A 19,686-nucleotide genomic window follows, 5' to 3' on the forward strand; every position below is an offset into this window, starting at 1 on the left:
AACATGGAGTCACAACAGCAACGTCTGTGAATGGGACTGAGCTGCTTATTACTGTTGGGAAAGAAGTGAAGGCATCCACCAAACAACAGCCCACCCCCCCCCCCCACTGGCTCGCATGCGTCATCCTGCCCAAAACCACAAATCCTGGCCTATAGGCTCTTCATAATTGACCTAATGGCCTCCACATGGAAGAGAGATAAGCAAGCACTATTTGTTGTCTTCCTGTTGAGAGACACATTTGGGTTTCTGGAAGCAGAAAATTTAAAAAAACATCTCGTCCCTGTGATGTGATTTTATGATGTGCTTTGAATGGACTTTGGATTTTGTATATGTGCAAATAAAACAGTGAAATTCATTTTGCCACGTTGGTGTTATCATTTTGTCCTAATCCATATTTGATTATTCAGATGAGGCATCCTTAGCTCATGTCTCCTGTTTTCTCTTTGCATTTGATTTCGGCGCGTCCTTCATTTACCTTTTCATGATCCTCTCATTTGAAAGACAAAATGAGTCATCAAAAGGTGAAGAGAGAACAATGTTTTGTCTACAATGCTTATCTCGACCATTACATGGAGTAGTAACTCTCCACCACAGCGCGCTTTGAGTGATAGTTTAGTACTGGAGCTAATTATAATTTAGACATTGTAGGACTTCCTGTCCTGGCTCAGGGCTAATCCCTGCACCTCAGCGCCTTTTTTAAACAAGTCATTTCCCCAGCCAGCCAGCCGGCCTGTTGTGGAGATCTGGATGAATGACCAGCAGATGTTTACCATTTCTTTCAGAGGTCCTTAAAAAGATCATGTCAGCAGGAACACGCTGGTTCTACAAAGAAAGGCAGAAAGAAAAACATCACTTTAGCATCACTTCCTGAGTCTGCACTTTCCCTCCTCCCTCTTCTGCTCTTTAACTGTAGAAAAAGGAAGACTTTTGGCTTTTCATGCGCCACATTACCAACAAGCCAGTCAGTCAAGAAGAATAAGCCCTCCAGCAAATCATCCCGTCGTGGCCCGAACAGGACCCTGACCAGGTTTTACACTCTGCCTGACCTGGTCCCTCCACGACATTAGACAAATTCTCCGTTCAATTCATCTGGACAGCTTGCCCCCCAAAAAAAAAAAAAGTGAACCGCGCATGGGATTATTGCTAAGTAGTCGATAGGCTAACAAAGATGTATTATGCAGGTTCATTTAGAAACTCTAAAGCTATGTTTTTGTCAGCTACTGGTTTCACCACTGCCGAGGAGTTTCTCCATTGCAAATCACATAGCTGTGAATCACTCAGTCATATTAGTGAAACTAGTAGGACAACATGTGTGACCTTTCCTTCAGCTGCTTTGAAATGAGTGATTCAGAAGGAAGCCCTTAGTTGGAAACTGAAGACAGGAGCCGCTTCTCACGTTTCATGTACGAAGACCTCAGAGGATCCACTGTGTCCACGCCTGAAAACTCAAAAAACTAACTTAAAATATCTTAAACGACTAAAGACCATCATTGGGATTTCAAGACGAAAAAACAAATTTTTTTTATCAATAAATAGTAGTTAATTGAATTTGTGCGTGAGCTCTAATTAAAAGGCATATTAGGGCCACGTGTGCTTGTGTGCATGCATTGAGTTTGACAGGCTGAGGCTCAGCATTGATCACAAGATTATAAAATCTTTACTAACTCCTTTCACCTCAGTCACCAGCGGAGCGGAGAAGATTAACAGCCCCCCTCATTATTCTCTGTCATATAAACGGTATCTCGACAGTCCTGAAAACCACGCACAGATGTGGATGAAACAATCTTTAACAAACCTTTTCCACGATTATAAGATCTCCAACTTGAATGCCGCTGCTTTTCACCTTCACTGTGCCTGAAACACACAGAACCAAAGTCGGAAGCTAATTAAGAGTTCAAGTAACTTTGTGTATTGTTTCATGGATTCCATATTATGCCATAAAATCGGACCATTCTAATACCATCTAGATCTAAAAGCACGCACACACACACACACACACACACACACACACACACACACACACACACACACACACACACACACACACACACACACACAGTTCTCCCGTGTTCTTTTTAATGAAATGTGACCTAAACACACACATTGAAGTCTTCTTTGAATGAACTGCTGCTCTGCATGCCTCACCAGTCACCTCGGTGAAAGTAATTTTCCTTGCAGATTTTGAAAGAATGCTGGGGGAGTTGAGCCTTTTCTCTCATTCCGTTTGGAACGAACGGGACAAAATAGTTTGGAAGAGATCGCTGACCCTTGACCCGTGTCCTGACCTCTGGGCTTTGCATATGCAAGACATTAAAGCACATTAATATTGCTCTCGGTCGGCTTCAAGGGACTCCACGTTAGTGCTCTTACACAGCAGCATGTAGCACCATTAAGAAACGAGATGTGGCAACACGTAGTTTATGTAAAATAAAAGATGAAGCTTTCATGAGCATAAGAAAGTGGTTTTATACGACGAGCTCGTGTACGTTTGTCGCATGTGATCAGAGCTCCAACAATTCATTTGTTTAACTGATTAGTCGATTAATAGGAGACCAGCCTGCAACTATTTTAATTATCGATTCATCACTTTTCATTTTTAAGGAAAAAATGCCAAACATTCATTTGTTCCAGCTTCTTAAACATGAAGATTTTGGTGCTTTTCTATGTCAGGGCTGAACAATTAATCAAATATGTATCGCAATCACGATTTGGGTTTCCTACGATTAAATTAACATGATTGACTGAGACACTGGCCTTTTGAAATGCTCTGCTAATAAAAAAAAACTCAGCTGCATATCTGTATCTTTTAAAAAGTAAAAGTCTTATTTTAAGTCTTATTTTGACTATTTGTTAATTAGCAGGAATGTAACATAACATGAAAAACAAAAATGAAAGCAATGCTCTGTTTTGTGCCAAAAAGTTTTGGCACAGTTTCTATCCTGCTTCTCGGAGATGCACTGTGAATAAGGAGCAGTCTAATTTTGGTGCAAAGATTTTGCACATTTGCACAACATGGAAGTAAAAGCAGTACTCCGTTTATTTACATGTGAATCTACAATAAACATATTTTATCCCTAAAATTAATAATTTGAAAAAAATGACAGTAAACTGAATATCTTTCCCTTTTGGGGCGGTTGGTCGAGTAATAAAAGTGATTAAATCTCCTTGAGCAGTAGGAAAGTTGTGGACAATTAATGGACAAAATGATTAATAGATTATTAAACAAAATTACTCCAATCAATTTCTTTCTTTGTTAGAAAACAACACATTAAGTTGCGACACCGTCACGTTTCTATAAACCACACGATATGCACGGGGGCCGCTATCATGGAGGCAACCAGTCATTGTGTTTATGGGTGAAACAAGCTGCCACATCAAAGGGGAAACGTGATGGAAACCACAAGAGGTCTCCTGCTTTTTATTGCTGGTAGCACTTTATACCACGGCCTCTTATGTACACTTTTACATCTCTGCTTTGAATTACCCACTATTTCCCCTAGCCCCAATAAGTTTTAATAGCACCAACCTCCTACAGTTAATAGACGCTGATGCTGAGAATCCACACAACCAAAACATAAGCAGTTTCTCAAAGCCCTCCGATCCTCACCTCTTGTTGAAAGCTTGCTGTAAATCTGAGAGTTCATCTCTTTGTCTCGAACGTAGCATCTTATTTCTTCGACTGCCTCCCTCATGATGGTAATGGCCAAAACGAGACCCTGGAGAGTGAAAGGTCAACGTTTTAAAAAAGAAGAAGTTATTTCTTTAAAAGTAGAGAACAACAAACCAACGTTATATAAGCGAGTGCTGCGGCAACTGTGTTTGTGGGAAATACCAGAAGATTTCCATCAAGACATCACTGAGCGCTAACGAAGTCTGGAAAATGAAGACGGTTGACCAAAAAAAAAAATGATGAGCAGTCGGTGGAACGCTACGTACCAGAGGGACCCAGTAGGTGTAGAGCGCTCCTAACCGGAGCTCCTTGATGAACTGAGAGCAGGCCAACAGCAGAAAGTACAAGTTGAAGAAGTACTTGAACTGATTGAAGAGCACCTGTGAACATAAAAACAAAAGAGCACAGAGTGAAATATTATTATTGTTGTGCTTATAATTGTATCTGACATGTACTGTAGAGGCCATGAAACTGTATTGGGCACCACTGCTCTCCTTTAAACTTATTATAGGAATGTTTAGTGGCCTGAAGAAGAAAAGTCATCTCAACATATATAAACAGGAAATGATTCAAAAAGAAAAATGACTTCAGGAAATACATGAAACTAAAATTCAACAAAGTTTCACTCTTGTTTTGAGGGAAGATTTTAACAGTTTCCTTTAATTAAAACTGCCCTCTTAGGGATTCTAATTCTGTTGACAGAACAAGAATCTAACATTCCAATATTGGCCTCATAAACAACCTAAAAGATATGAAACAATATCCAAACACGTTCAGTAGCTTTCCTCCGCTGGTCATTCTTACAATAAACACTCACGCATCAACTTTGCCCTATTTCATTACCACCAGTGTGCAAGATTACTAGCAGGGGAGAACGTGCGTCTTGCTGTACTGCACTTCATCTGTTGCCGAGTGGAACAAGCAGAGAACCATGAATCCATGTACGAACAGAAACATGAGGGACCGCAGCATGTTCTAATGAGAAGAACTTCTTGACATGAAGCAAAGTAAATAAAAAGCATCACAATTTGCAATGCAAAGAGCCTCTGCTCTTGTCTTTGGCTCTCCAAACAAATTTGAGCTACTTTCAATGTCTGACTTCATACATAAAAAAAACAAAAAAGTCATAAGATCTTAAGACAACTAATCTCTGAAAAACAAATGCACATGTAAATCAGGCTCGGGGCTCAGTAACTGCTGCCAGGGTCACATCTGTCCCGTCCATATTCTTCTAGGGCATGATGCTGACTGTTACTCAAAATAAGACGAGTCACGCTTCTCTTGTCGTCATTAAAAGAATCTTCATTTCAACACGAGACATTCCACCATTTATGAATTACTGATGACCTCGTTCTACTGTCGGCATGTGAAGCCAAGCCTCACCAACATATCAGGCTGGTGCATTCCTATGACAAACTATTCCCTCTGGCATAAGTCACATAGTCATAGATGGAGTCGATCTGGATTTTGATAATTGATTCATTTTTTTTTAAGTCGCTTTTCAAGCCAACATGACAAACATCTGCTGGTAGCAGCCGCTTAAATGTGAGAATTTCCTCTTTTTTCTCTGTCAAAGTGAATATCTTTGGGTTTTTAAACTGTTGGTCGGACAACACAAGTGATTTATAGACACCACCGTGGGCTCCGAGAGGTTCCACTGGGCATTTTAAAGACTACATTAGTAATTAAACGACCTGGAAAATAACCGTCAGATCAGCCCTATGGTGATCCTCTGATCCACGGCCGTTTAAAAAAAAAAAAAAAAAAGAGTCAAACAGGGGACCTTTGACTGACACTAACCGCAGGCAGGAAGGTGAAGAAGTTGTACTTCTGGTTGTTGATGACGTTCCTCGGGTACCTCTGCTCCCTCTTTTCTGGGTGGCCGAGCCACACGGTGCGGGGACGGAAGTCGCCCATGCCGCAGCACCTCGACCACGGGCAGCACCTGAGAGGAAGAGGCGGCGAAGGGTTAAGATATCGCACATTCCATCTCATTATTTGGTTCAACGGCAGACACGCTGAGAAACAGAAAGGGAACTAAAATAACTCATCCAGATTCTGTAGTATGACGACAGAATGTTGTATTTTATTTTACAGATTTCCTGCCACAGCTCTTCGTTAATGTGTTGCTTCAGGTCCATGATCATAGAGTCTAGAGGGATTATGCTTTCAAAGATAAATATTAACATTTGGAATAGGGAGGCCACTCCCATCGCTCTACTCAAACAAAGCAGTCCATATCAATAAACCAGGAGCCCAGTGACCTCGTGATTAATATCTGAACTACTTTCCAAGTAAATAAACTCCGTAACAGTTTTATGACAAATGACTCATTTTTAAAAAAAAAAAGGCCTGACAACTTTTTCCACTGCAGTTAAAATATGAAGAGATGTTCTCGTTGCTGTGTGTTTAAAGATCATTTCTTGTGTATGTTGGAGAGTAACACCGACAGGAATGGGCTCTGCCATTGTAAAGTAATCCAGTGAAATAATCACGCCGCTCTGTTTGGACCTCGGAAGCTAGAGTGCATCCTACACAGGGCGGCACAATTATCAAAGATGCAGCTAAGCACAATATGGCCGACTGCAATTTTCAAACAGCAGGATGCACAACATTTGTTTAAGGAAATGTGAGTGAAAATACCATTTTAATGAAATGTGGTTGTGGTGCAGAGTTGTCCTGGAGTTCATATTACATTCTGCAGACTTAAGAAAAGCATTGCCATAAAAATCATACTATATATATATATTTTTATATGATGTAAAAATGACCCTTCTCTCTAATATCGCGAATCATATTCAATTGCATAGGTCAGTCAATGCAATGGCAACTAGAGTCCACTTTGGACGTGCCGCAGCAGGAATAGACACAGGTGTAAATAATAAGATTGATGACGGCTGAATTGCATTTAGCGGCTTCAGTTTCAGGGCTGTGCCTGCTGACTCATTGTGACGGTTCAACAGAATGGAACATCGTGAGCTTAATTAGTAACACCTGTGCTTTTCCTACTACGACGAGTCAAAACGTCTGCTGCTGCAAAAAAAATATTGAATATTCTAAAATACCAGCCAAAAATTTGCAAATCGTCAAATTTGAGAAACCGTTTTTGCCGGAAAAATGACTCGTCAATTAATTTTCTGTCAACCAACTTCATGGATTATCAACGTATTCTGCTTAGCTGCAGATCTCGATGCTTTTCCGCTGAAAGAGACCAGTGTATGTTCATCTATTGATATATTGAGTTGGTTTTGCGGTTCACTCAGATGCCAGTTTATTAGGCACACCTAGATGAGGCTAAAACTAATGCATTCAATACAACAATCCTGCAATAAACCCATACCTCCATGAAGGTTATAATGTTGTTTCTGTTGAAACTTTAAGAAAAAAAAGGTGTTTTAGGTTAAATTTTAAGGATGCACTTTTTGTGGCGTTACAAAGAGATGCGTTCCTTATATTTAGCATACGCTGCTTCATATTTAGTGTATGATACCCTCATTGGTGTAAATAACCTTCCTGAGGGTAGGATTTATTCTATTAGACAGCATTATTTTGGGTATCACCATGCAAACCTGCAAACCACAGAAAAATAATGTACACAGAGCTGCTAGCTACATAGCAGTTCCTGCATTATGACAGCACTTTTAAATCTTTTGTCTTTAAATTCTGAGATGATCACAGGAGGTGACGTCATCACGCCAGCCTGACCAGTCTATTGGCTGCGTTTCACCATCAGCCCTCTGCCCTGTACGTCTTCTCTCTCTCTCTCTCTCTCCATCATTTATGAGGCCTGACCCTTTTATGTGCTGGTCGAAAAATGAACACCTACAACAACAAAAAAAGAAGCATAATTTGGTAAATTGTAGCGTGCGCATTCTATCTTCATGGCACGGCCTACATGTCCCGCGTGCTTCTCCTGCTCTTTGACAGACGAGCACCAGTCTGCCGAGCCAATATTGACATGGGCGTCAAAAAAATGCACTTGCTCTGACTGCACCCCGGAACAAGGATGTCTCCTGGACGCTATTGCTAACGCTAGCTGCTATAACGCTACTGTGAATTGCCAAATCATTTTTTTTTGTTTTAAAGTAACGTGTATTCGTCTGTTAGCCGCTGTTTATTGTTGCTCCCCCACCGCCACCGCTAAGCTAGTTATAGAGACAATGTCGACGCGCTCTTGTAAACAATTTAACGGCAACTCTGACGGAACAAAACGCGTCAACCAAACGGTTTCTTCTTACGGTTCTCGGTGCCGTTTAACGCCCTTACCCATTTCTGTGTTTACTGTCTTGCCTTTTCGGCCGCCTCACGGGCTGTAGGGGGATATTGTCGGTCATTCCTGCAGCTCCTGGTAGCGGGTGGAGGCTGTGGGCAAGCACGCCTGTGCTGTCGCTGTTCTGGGCGGAGGCTTCCCAGCTGTCACTCACGCAGGACGGTTCAGCTGGCGGCTGGGCGCACGCACACTTACCTCAGCGTGGCCCGTTTGATAATGTCATATTTTGGTATTTTGAAGCCTACGTTTATTCATAGAATTAGGATACAATCAAATTATAGTATAGCTTTCCTCACATTATTCTCTACCATCTGAAATACCGATCAACATGCCTGTATTGCTGCTTTGTAGCAGTGGTAAGCAACTAAGTATAGGCTAAAAGTACTACAGTTTTTAGGTAATTGAGTATTTGCATTACATTTAATCAACTTTTTCTTCCACTTTATACTTCTACACCACTACATGTGTATATTCCACTACATTTATTTAACTACAGTCACTTTGATTCCACATTACAAAGATGTATAATCAACAGCATATCATGGAATATGAAGCATTTGTTTAAATTAAACACATGGTGTCTTTTGTGGCTGATTAGATCTGCTCAGGTTGTACTAAGATATGTACTCATAAACATGACACATACGTACAACTTGTTCCACAACGGAATTAAACGGGTAAATGAGAGATGATGTCATTGAAAGCAAATCTGTGCATGTTGATGCAATCCTGAGGGAAAAAAAGGTAAATTAGTCAGAATGCCTGAGGGGGATCTTATACTCGGCAGTAGGCAATGTATTTATGCATTTATTCATATGGCTGCACTTCAACCAGTGACATTAAAATGTAGCTTATATTTTAAATTCAATACTTTATTGCCAAGTCAACACATTTGTTAGGAATTTGCCTCAATGCAGCTCTTAAACACACACACACACACACACACACACACACACACACACACACACACACACACATATAAGTAAATAAAATATGTAAAATAAGAGCGGCAAAAACAGTCTTCACATTAATATATACATACTATGATCATTTTAATTCATAAATGTAATTTGAACACATCAATATTGATAATCCACTTATAAAATGTAACAATCTCTGTATCTCTGATAGTGTAAGTACATTTTTTTGGTAATACTTGGGTACTTTTACACTAGTAAGTTCTAAGGAATCATTTTTATTTGTAGCAGAGTATTTAGACATTATGGTAACTTATTTCTACGTCCATGCAAGTCAAGGGTCTGGGTACTTTTTCAATCACTGGCAGAAAAACAGAGACATGTGGATCGCAATCCGATACATGCAGTTGTGATTTGAGTTAGGTTGTAGTTTATGATGTTGTGTTGGAATGCATTATATTGTAAGCTTTTGTTCTTTTTATGTGTTAAATGAGGTAGACAAAATATTGAAATGTATTGCAGTCCAAAGGTGCAGGCACCAGGCGATGGTTATGTATTTGAGCGTTATTACAAGGCATAGCCAGGAATTTAATCAGAATGCACAGATATGACTCGATCTAAATCATCGTCGGGGTCAAAAGAACAATTTAACACAAGCTTCTAAAACAGATGTAAAAACGTATTAAAGGAAATGGAAAGAGGAGAGATGAGTGTATGCTATTGTAGCAAAAATGTAGTATTTGTATAATACATGGCACAAGTTTGTCTTCAGTGTGTAATGTAGAGGGACAGTCTTTGTTGCCACCACAATGAAAACGGTTGCATATAACATGTTAGTGTTTCTATCCTGAGCCACGCATCAATTTTATATATAAAACCTTGTAGTTTAATTCATTTTAGTCTTTGTGTGTCCAGGTCTTTTTATGTTGTGTTGTCCAAGACAGAAACAAATCCAAGTCTGATAAACAACAAAAAGTGAACATTATGACTATGGTTGTATTTATAGTCGAGCAGACATATTGTAGTTCAGGGGTTTGATTACTCACTGTACACCTATTCATTTAATGCACCGCAATGACATGTAAATAGTATTGTATCATGTCAAAAATTGTAAAAGATCACTGTATAGTTGACCGAAAACGGAATGTGGACAGGATTGGAAAGCATGTGTCAGTTGTGGATGCAAATCGTCGTTCATGGAGGATGCAAAACGGAAGGGATTAATGGCTACTGGTCGGTCGCGAGAATAGCAAATAATACTTAAGAGTCATCTGAAGGTGAATTTATGTAAATTAGGGTTAAAAAGGACATACATGAAAACCTGCCTGTGCTGGCGTAGAAGTTAGCGCGGGGCTAGGCTACATTTCGGAGGGCTAGTGTTACACTGTGTTCATCCTTTGTTCTCAGCTCAAATCGGTTTGGCAACAGTAACGTCAGCGGCGAAAGTAATGACAGGGAAAATATTGAAAAAGTCACCCTGATTTTATTTTTCAAAAATCAGAAAATATTTAGGTGTAGGAAACATTTGAAGAACAAAAAAAAACAAAACCCAAAACATTTACATTGTAAACAGGCCAAATTGGCTCAACATCACTTGAATTGCAGAGACCAACTTTAAAGCAGTTTTGACATGGTTTGCTAAAGAAAGGCACAACTTGGCAAATGCGTATCGATAAAGGAATGTACAGCAGGGGCCCTACAAAGTACTCTGACCATTCTGAGTTGTGTAAAGTGTCCAGTGATACATTCATGACTGTTCAACTCAGCAGGTTGAGAATGAAAATCTTATCGCATACTCAAGAATGTATCGGAAAATGTACAGAGCATTGCGTTGAGCGTAGGGGGCGAGGAGGACAACTAAAATCTAAACGAGGTAGAATGCGCCCCCCTTAACTCAAGCAGGGTTTTTTTTGTTTTTTTTTGTGAATTATAAATAAAATGAATGACGCTACAGTCGATACGATAACCTAGAAAGAAAAGATCTGACGATTGGTTGCTTCACACAAAATCTGACGGGAAGGGAAAGTTCACAAAAATAGTTGATTTGCCCGGTTTCCCCCGTTCAGCCGTCACAATAAAAAGCAGTGACATGTAACTATGTAAACGTCCTCAAACCTGAAATAAAGTGCAGGCATGAGATCATTAAGCATACAACAGCCTTCAGCTCTCAGCCAACTAAGTTTGAATCTGCAGATTTACAAGTGGAATATGTTTGTGGGGGAAATTGATTTGTTTAAACTGATCTATGAAATTCAATGCAACAATGTTAAACGGTTCAACACACTAATCCATCAGTCTAACAGAGCCTTCATAACAAACCTACGGTGCAGTGAAAGACAACAGCAACATTGTACAATTCAATTTAGGCACTTGGCAAAGGGTCGGGAGTCATTACCTACTGCATCTGAGCACCGATGCAACGATGATGAAGGACTATTTTGTAACTTACATTATCCGAAAAACAGAGGAGTGAACTGTTGCGCCTCGATTTAATGGACAAGACACTGGAATAATCAAAACCCCCTTCAGAAATGAGACATATGACATTCGCCACTACATAAAACCTATGGCACACAATAGGAGGGAAAGTAGTCATTTTAGAGACACACGTTAACTACACCATTATTTCTGAACACTGAGACAGGGTGTCCCTTAAAAAAGCCATGCCCTGAAACGTCCTATTAAAGTCACAATCCTTCAAAAAAGAAAAAGAAAAAAAAAAAAAAAACGTATCGATGAGACAGTCTGAATTAAAGCAGTTTCAAGTAAGTTAGACATTCAAACTTCTGGATAGACAGCAAAACAGAACAAAAAAAAAAGTAAAAAGAAAGAAATACCCGCATATATATTTATATAAAATAAAACACAATACAACTACAGCAGTTATATCAATTTCAACTAAAAATAACACTTAGAATGAAGAGAGAGCTGCGATGAAGTTACTGGAAAAAAAATTCAAACAATCTAAGCACATTCTACAAGGTTCTCTGTGAATATTGATTGTACCTCATTCAAAACGAGACATTCAAAAACTGAGTTCAGGTGGTAAATTGACAGAAGGCTAAAAAACAAAAACAAAAAAACCTAGTTAACTGCAATTTTACCCTCCTCCATGAAATGTGGGAACTGAGATTTTGGCGCGCTGTCGGAACTGGCCTTCTCAATTTCTGCCATGGCGGCGGGCAAGCCGGAGTGGGACCCATCCATCTTCACGAGGCCTCCGGTGGATCCAATCAGAGGCCCGCCGGCAGGACTCCCGGAGAGCGGGATGCCACCGCCCTGGATGACAGAAATTTCATTGTTCTTCATGGTGAGGCCCCCGCTAAAGGCGGAAGCGTACTGGTTCCACAGAGACTGGTCAAAGTTCATTGGTGGAACCCCCAGTTCTTTGGGGGCGTGCAGGATCTCTGGCAACAGCTTAGCCTCGGAGCTCATCGCCATCAGCGCCATGGGGTTATCCAGGGACAGGCGCTGGCCACGCCGCGACGTGTTGTTCCACATGTGAGTGCCAATGTGCACCTAGAAAAAGACAAGACACGGTTAGTTACCGTCCCACCACAACACTTGAACAAAAACATGCTTTAAAAATGGCCAATTCAGCACAACGATGACGGACCTTCAGATTTCCCTTGGTGGTGAAAGCCCTGCCACAGATGTTGCAGGCAAAAGGCTTCTCCCCTGTATGAGTGCGCTCGTGGATCTGCAAGGCGCTGGCGGATGAGAAGTTCTTGCCGCAGGCGTGACACATGTGCTGCTTGGACGATCGTCGCGGGGCGCTGGAGATGGAGGAGGGCATGGCGGTTCCCTGAGGCATGTGGGAGCTGAACAAACCGTGAGGGCCCATGGGATTCTCGGGAGGAAGCTTCATCTCCAGGCTGGCCAGACTCGACGGCATCCTCATGAAGGTCATGTTGCCGGGAACTGTTTCGAATAAAAAAGGGAGAGGTGGAAAATTAGATCAACGCATCCAACATGACAGCGGCATATACTTCGTCCCAATAAACTCACCATAATCTCCATTTGTGAACGGCATGCCGGGCTCTTCTTTGATCGCTTTGGGGGTGAAGCTGCTGGAAGCCGTGAGGTCGAGGGCCCCGCTGGACTCGGTGCCACCTTGAGCGCCAGCATCGAACTCTAGTTTAGTCACGCCGTGGGCAAATTCATCAACGGCAGACTCGGGAGACTTGCCGAGGCTCATGTTGCCGTTCAGCGGGGAAGAGGAGTGAAACGACATGGCCGAGTCAGAAATGGCAGGACTGCGGCCGTTCTGATATTCCTGCTCTCTGGGAGCCGACGAAGACTCTTTGGATGTTCCCTCGCTTTCCGAAGCAGTGCTACTCTGTCGCGTCAGTGCGAGAGCGGAGGTGAGATTCTTCAAAACGTCGAGGCTGGAAAAAATGACGGGCGCGGCGTGCCTCGCCGGTGGTTCCTCGGAGGCGGGCGGGAGGGAATCCGAGGCGTCGATCGGCTTCTGGGAGTTCAGCTCCGGCTCGTGATCCTCCAAGCTCGCTTCAAAAGCATTGATATCCATAGACTGCTCCTCCGACAGAGAGGACTCCATCGCTTCCTCTCCTTCAAACTGGGTTTCCGGCATCGGGGTGTTGGGGATCTGCCCGCCCATGTGCATGCGAATGTGCTGCTGCAGAACCACGGCGTTGGTGAACTTCTTCTGACAGATGGGACACGAGTGCTGCATTTTGAGCGGAGTGTTGGCCCGGTGCACCCCGTAATGGGCCTTGAGGTTCCCTTTGGTGGAGAACGCGCGGCCACAGATTTTGCACTTGTAGGGCCTCTCGCCGGTGTGCGTGCGGTAATGCATTTTGAGCGAGCTCTGGCAGCTGAGCACTCGGTGGCAGATCACACACTCGTTGGGGTCCCTGGTCCTCTTGTCCAGGCCGTCCACCATCTGCTGAAGCTTTGCGGTTCCAGAGCTGTGTTCTCCCATGAGGGCATTGCCGTTGATATGATGCAGCGCTCCAAGCAGTTCTTTCGAATCCCTCGGAATGGGTTCCACTCCCCTCTCTTGGGCAAACATATTCGAGGAAACGGAATGGGAGCCATTACTTGTTGATGGCGAGGGTCTCTGAGAAAACGGGTCCCCTGCGAAGCTGTCGAACGTCGTCTTGAACCCTGGTGCGGGCGACGGGTGGAAGCCGGCAGCAGGATGACTCAGCGTGGGCTTAACGTCGGTCATATTGGACTCGTCTATGGGCATAGACATGCCGAAGGGAATGCCGCTGCTGGTGGGGATGTTGTCAAGATGCTCTGGCACAGGATGTGGGTTCATGCCAATGTTAGGATACTTGTCCCTGTGCCTCTGGAAATGCACTTTGAGGTTTCCTTTGGTTGTGAAGCGGTTTCCGCAAATGTTACACTTGAAGGGCCTCTCGCCGGTGTGAGAGCGCAAGTGAATCTGGAGAGCGCTGTCGTTGCCGAAGCTCTTGCCGCAGTACTTGCACTTGTGCTTGTATAACGAGTCGCCGTTCTTTAATTCCGGCGGGGGGCTCAGCATCTTTGGCTTCGCTTTTTTGGAGGACTCCATCCCCGACTGGGTACTATTGAAGGCGCTGGTGAAACCCATGACACCTGGCGACTGTGGCAGTTGTGCTGGTAAGCGGCTAGCCGGATCTGGAAGGCCCTTCAAAATGTCTGTTTTAGGAGTCATAGATTCCAGTCCTCCGGGTAGAGGGGCAGGGATGCCAGCGGTCAGCGGTCGTTTGCCTTGCTTCATGGTCTCCATAGAAAGGCTCTGACTGCCGGTCCTTTTTCCTATCAGAGCCGCTGCAGCGGACAGCTGTTGGGAGAGATGCGCACCGAGGGCTTTCAAAGGGTCCATCGCCGCCACGACCGAAGCCTGGAGACCCGGCGGAGTCATCGTGGCGACTTGGATTCGGATCTGTTCCGTGAGCTGGATTTGCTGTAGCTGCTGTTGCTGGAGGAACACCAACTGCTCCAAGATGATGGGGATGGACTGCAGGACCTCTTGCGATGAGGTCAGTGACGTAATGTTTGAGTAGTGTTGGGAGACCGCCACTTTGGTGTCTGCCATGGTTTCAAGAGTGACATTTGAGTTTTGCATTTTCAGCGGGGGGCGGAAAGTCATCTCGGGGCTAAGAGGCATTTCCGGCTGATCCTGCCGTCCCGAGTCCTCTGCGTTCATGCTCGAGTCGTCCTCCGCTCTCTCCAGGTGGTCCGCGTTGGCGTTCGACGGGGAATGGCTGCTGGAGCGGCTGTCGTCGTGGTCACTGGTAAGGCCTTCGGGAGAGCCCTGAGAATACTCCTCAGGCACTTCATTGCCATCTCCGTCTTTCATGATGACCACCTGCTGACTTTTAGTGCATTTCTTCTCGTGTTCAAGAAATTCTGCTTCGTCAAAGAACTCGGCACAACACTTGTTGCAGACCCTGGTCTCGTCCACTCGGAATCGCTTCGCTTCATTTGCAGTTTCCTTCCCATCGTCGGGAGAAATCCCTAAAAAGAAAGAAAAAAGAGAGAGAGAGAACACAGGATTTTGATTAACGCACGTCATATAGTTATGACAACATCTCACCAATCCATAAATAAAACTTGCGTAATAATAAAAAGACAAGTTTAGAAAACAGTATTGGTAATCTGTGGAGATTAGTAAAATGATGGTATTGAAATTTGTTTTCATTTTTGTTGCCATTGTGACAAAGAGTTGATTTTTAAGCTTTAGTGTTGTATTCAGTGGATTATCTCGTAAAACGCTCCTCTTCTTTTGTCGACTCCCTGCGGGTCACTGCTCTGTGAGGGACTTTGAATGTGCCTCCAGGGCCAGCAGAGGGCAATCATCTCCCTTTGACATTACCCAGAACAATGTCCAGAAAGACAAAAGACCCATGGGCATTAAATTACTGTTTCTGAAACACTCCACCAAATACTTACTAAAAAAAATAATTTAAAAAAATCTAATCTGTTTCCAGCGCTACATATGGAGACAAAACATGTGACCGGTATCAAACTAAAATGTTAATTTATGATGAGCATCAACTTCTATAAACTGAATTTGACGTCCCAGTTGTTAACAATAGACAAGATTAAGTTTACTATGCAAACATGGGATGAAAAAAAAAGAAATAAATATGAATGGGGCAATCTAATGTTTATTACCTTCAAGCATTTTTCACAGCCTGTGAAAGCCTGATAAGTGCTCCAAGTGAGCTTTTTTTAATGTGTCTGCTAACCAAGAGGCCATTTCACAACTGGGTGTATTGTTAAATGCTAATGCCCCTGAGAAAAGGGGGTAGACCACCTGTTTGCATTTGCCCAAGGAAACTGTTGGACTTGTTAATTGCTCACCAGGAGGTATTGAAGCCGGAGTCACAAAAAAAGAAGAAGAAAAAAGAAAAAAAGCTGTTTAACTGCATTACACTCTGATTTGTGAGTAAAACAGTAGGCAGGGCTCATTTGCTCTCTAGAGTACAGTCACTTATAACATAATTAACTTCGATAGGAACAACACACACACACACACACAAGGTGGAACTGAGGAATATTTAAGCTGCTATACTCCTTCCAATGGAAATCACAAGCTGACCATGATACAAGTTAAATAATAATAAAGGCAACGTTGTAGTTTACCACTTGACGGCGCATGACCTGTACAGATCACCTTTGGTGGGATACATGACACGAGGTCAGATACGTGATCCTGCGCAATTCACGAAATGTGTAATAGTCCATCGAACAACGGCGTCGATGTAAAAGAATGAATACATGAATGAATGCGCCGCGGCTCTCCTAACACAGTGTTAACAAGGTTTCCTAATTACAAGGTGAGGTCTGCGCCAGCAGTTTCGGGAGTTTGCATATGGCAACACCAAAACGCACCCCCACCCAGTCTCCACACACACACACACACACACACACACACACACACACACACACACACACACACACACACACACACACACACACACACAAAAAGGCAACTGCTCCATCCCCCACTTCTCCACATATGTACGAAAGGAAACAGTCATGCATTAAACTGGGGGATTTATTGCCTTTAGCTCAGCTTACTCCAGAGTCACATTTCATTCATTCGGGTTGTTTGTTTTTTTTGTATATACCTTTGTTTAAAACCTCAATATAGGCGCACACCTATAAACACATGTTTACCATAATAGTAAGGAAATTACCAAATATGTAAGTAGTTACATTACAGACAAATTAAAAGAGGTTAATCATTAAATCTAGAGCTCAAACAATGGCAACGGTAGCAACAGGCCAACCCTTTAAAAGAGACTTTAAACGTATTAATGTGCTCCGATTAAAAGTGCTGTTACGTGATTAAAAAGGAGTGATATCAGAATGATATATTAAAAAAAATAAAAAATGGCACATAACGGACATACTGACCAGCACAGGGTCATTCTTTGCTACACGACTTCCTACAAAGTCTCCTAAAAATCAACAGGTAGCAACATATGCTTCAATGAAGCAAAAAAAAAAAAAAAAAAAAAAGTTCAAACGGATTCGCCGACTTCAATTTTAGCCCACTAAAAAAAAAAGGAAAAACTAAAAAAAGCTACTCGACAAGTGATCGATTTAGGATGAAATTGATGCATTAGTTAAATACCACGTACGTTACACACAGCTAAACCAAATGATAACTTCATGTGAGCCAAGTCAAAGCTGAACGTTACAGTGTCTTCATTCTTCAAACCCCTCCGTATGTAACACCTGTATTTTGTTTAAAATGTATATACATATATATATATATATATATATATATATATATATATATATATATACACATATATATTTCTAAATGTGTCGCCTGCCATGACTGGGTTAAGTTTTACTCCTGGTCAATTCAAACGGACAGCAACAGGTCAAAGTGTAAAAGGCTGCTGCCCCCCCCCCCCCTTCCCCACCCAACCCCCCAACTTTGAGATAAAATGTCGATAGTTTGCATTATGGCATGGCGGAGCCACTCGACACATTTTTTTTTTTTGAGGTAGCCGACTCTCTCACATCTAGTGTAAACTTACCATTTACGGACGAACCGGGCTCGTCGGAGTTGATGTGCTGCGGTTTGGCTTGCTTGCGCCTCGACATGGTGCAACCATCCGGAGCAAAAGAGTTGCCAACAATATTCCGCTCCTTCTCCAACAAATTCTTCGGCTCGGGAAAATTAACCCCCTCAAGTAGAAATGCGCATGTCACCCGTAATTATTATTATCAATAATGCATTGCGATTTATCACGGTCCTCTGACAGCTGATTGGCTCCAGTCCAAGTGCTCACACATTATTCAAATGCGCTCCCCAGCGACGAGCGGAGCGGAGTGCCGGGAGGGGGCGGGAGGAGCCCTGCTAGTGGACGGACGGCAGGATGGAGGCAGGGTTAATAACACCCAACTCATCGCTCTTTCCCTTGTTCCTGAGAAATGTGTGTCACGGATACACAACAAGCGACCGAACGAGCAGCCAAACAACATCACCTTAAACTGGTCGTCTGTTAATAATCTGTGGCACTTTTAACCGGAAACATTAAAAAACAAACATTAAACGCCTCACGTACTTTGTTGTGTTTATGTAATTAACCGGTAGATCCTCTATGAGTTTTTTCATACATACATTTCTTTAATCTTGTATGTATATAGTTTTTTTCGTTGTTGCGGTGAATCATGCCCAACACTTACATTATACATCATATTGCATATCTGTATTCTCCTACAGGTTCACTGCGATCATAAAGAGTCAGAAACAGTTTTATTGTCAAGTTAGTTTGCTCATATAAGGGATTTGTCTTGGTGATTGGTGCAATGAACAACAATAATCATAGTGCCAAACTCAAGAGACATGATATGAAATTGAATTGAATTGAATTGAATAGAAAATATGAAATAATATAAGAAATAGGTTTCGTAAAAATATATGTGCTTTTAAAGTGGAAGTAAACTATGTATTTATGATGTTCCTGTAGACATATGTGGTCAGTTATATATATATATATATATATATATATATATATATATATATATATATATATATATATATATATATATAGGGGCATTTATACATTTTTTGGGATATTCTTCCAACACATATCATGGGATTGCTGTTTATTAGTAGAAAAGGTATACATGTTCATCTAAACTCTTCCAAATACAGTAAAAAAAGTTAGAGCAGTTTTATCTCAGGAATATACAGTAATGGAGGATTACACACACACACACACACACACACACACACACACACACACACACACACACACACACACATCCACTCTGTTTGCACCACTTCTTTAAGGCTGTATACAGAAGTATTTATGGTATATGTTTAAATACAGAACCAAACAAGACAGAAATACAGTACAAACATCCTTTTTTTGGTTTATGGTGTTTGTTATTGGGAATGGAAGCTCTTGTTTCCCCACTTTGAAATATACAACAGTGCCCAGTAACTTATGTCACTGCTCCACACATGTTTCCTTTAGTGTTATAGACAGAGATCACTTAAATGCTGTGAATATCCAGGCTACTGCAAACAAAAAGAAGCAATGTCACTGGTGAGTTTTGCATTTTTTTTTTCCACTTGCAGTTAAGCATTATTTATTAGTAAAGCTGAATTTGTCACATACTTTGTCCTGTGTTTCCTACATGTCAACATGCTGAGCTCTAATGCCCGAAATAAACATACTCTTATCATTAGAGTTTATTTTGGAGCAAATGTCGGCCCAATCTTCAAACGTATTGGGGCTGATGTAGCACTGGCTACACTGTAGTTCTGTTGTGAAATTATGAAGACACTGCTTTGCATTAACGTTCACCTTTTGGGCATTTCACGACACATCACTGAAGAG

The 19,686-nt window shown here is 42.1% G+C and overlaps 2 protein-coding genes across 2 annotated transcripts in view; both read right to left on the reverse strand.

The window, feature by feature from the left end:
- LOC137889161 (probable phospholipid-transporting ATPase IIA) overlaps positions 1–8,047 on the reverse strand; it is a 28,903-nt gene extending 20,856 nt beyond the window's left edge. The window contains exons 1-6 of the mRNA XM_068732842.1: positions 7,937–8,047; positions 5,471–5,615; positions 3,937–4,050; positions 3,608–3,716; positions 1,796–1,854; positions 771–822 (exon numbers count right to left, since the gene is read on the reverse strand). Of these exons, the coding sequence (XP_068588943.1) occupies positions 771–822; positions 1,796–1,854; positions 3,608–3,716; positions 3,937–4,050; positions 5,471–5,615; positions 7,937–8,004 (547 nt within the window). The 5' untranslated portion in view covers positions 8,005–8,047. The remainder of the gene's footprint in view (positions 1–770; positions 823–1,795; positions 1,855–3,607; positions 3,717–3,936; positions 4,051–5,470; positions 5,616–7,936) is intronic.
- A 2,310-nt stretch (positions 8,048–10,357) lies between these two features.
- Positions 10,358–17,938, reverse strand: sall4 (spalt-like transcription factor 4). Its single transcript, XM_068733843.1, has 4 exons — positions 17,872–17,938; positions 12,866–15,328; positions 12,474–12,778; positions 10,358–12,376 (listed from the first exon to the last, which is right to left on the reverse strand). Exons 1-4 carry the CDS (start codon positions 17,936–17,938, stop codon positions 11,942–11,944), a joined length of 3,270 nt encoding a protein of 1,089 aa, XP_068589944.1. The 3' UTR covers positions 10,358–11,941.
- Between the last annotated feature and the right edge of the window lie 1,748 nt (positions 17,939–19,686).

This window comes from Cebidichthys violaceus, unplaced genomic scaffold (assembly GCF_023349555.1).
Source record: "Cebidichthys violaceus isolate CVI_PGR_0920_01 unplaced genomic scaffold, fCebVio1.0.p SCAF_6, whole genome shotgun sequence".
Classification (NCBI taxonomy): Eukaryota; Metazoa; Chordata; class Actinopteri; order Perciformes; family Stichaeidae; genus Cebidichthys; species Cebidichthys violaceus.

What these genes read in the sequence shown, in the direction of transcription:
- sall4 (XM_068733843.1), bottom strand. Translation starts at nt 17,938, where the DNA reads ATGTCGAGGCGCAAGCAAGCCAAACCGCAGCACATCAACTCCGACGAG. An exon ending in GCCCGGTTCGTCCGTAAATG is followed by an intron (nt 15,329 to 17,871) that starts GTAAGTTTACAC and finishes CTTTCTTTTTAG; the next exon opens with GGATTTCTCCCGACGATGGG. An exon ending in CCACCAAGGGAAATCTGAAG is followed by an intron (nt 12,377 to 12,473) that starts GTCCGTCATCGT and finishes GTCTTTTTCTAG; the next exon opens with GTGCACATTGGCACTCACAT.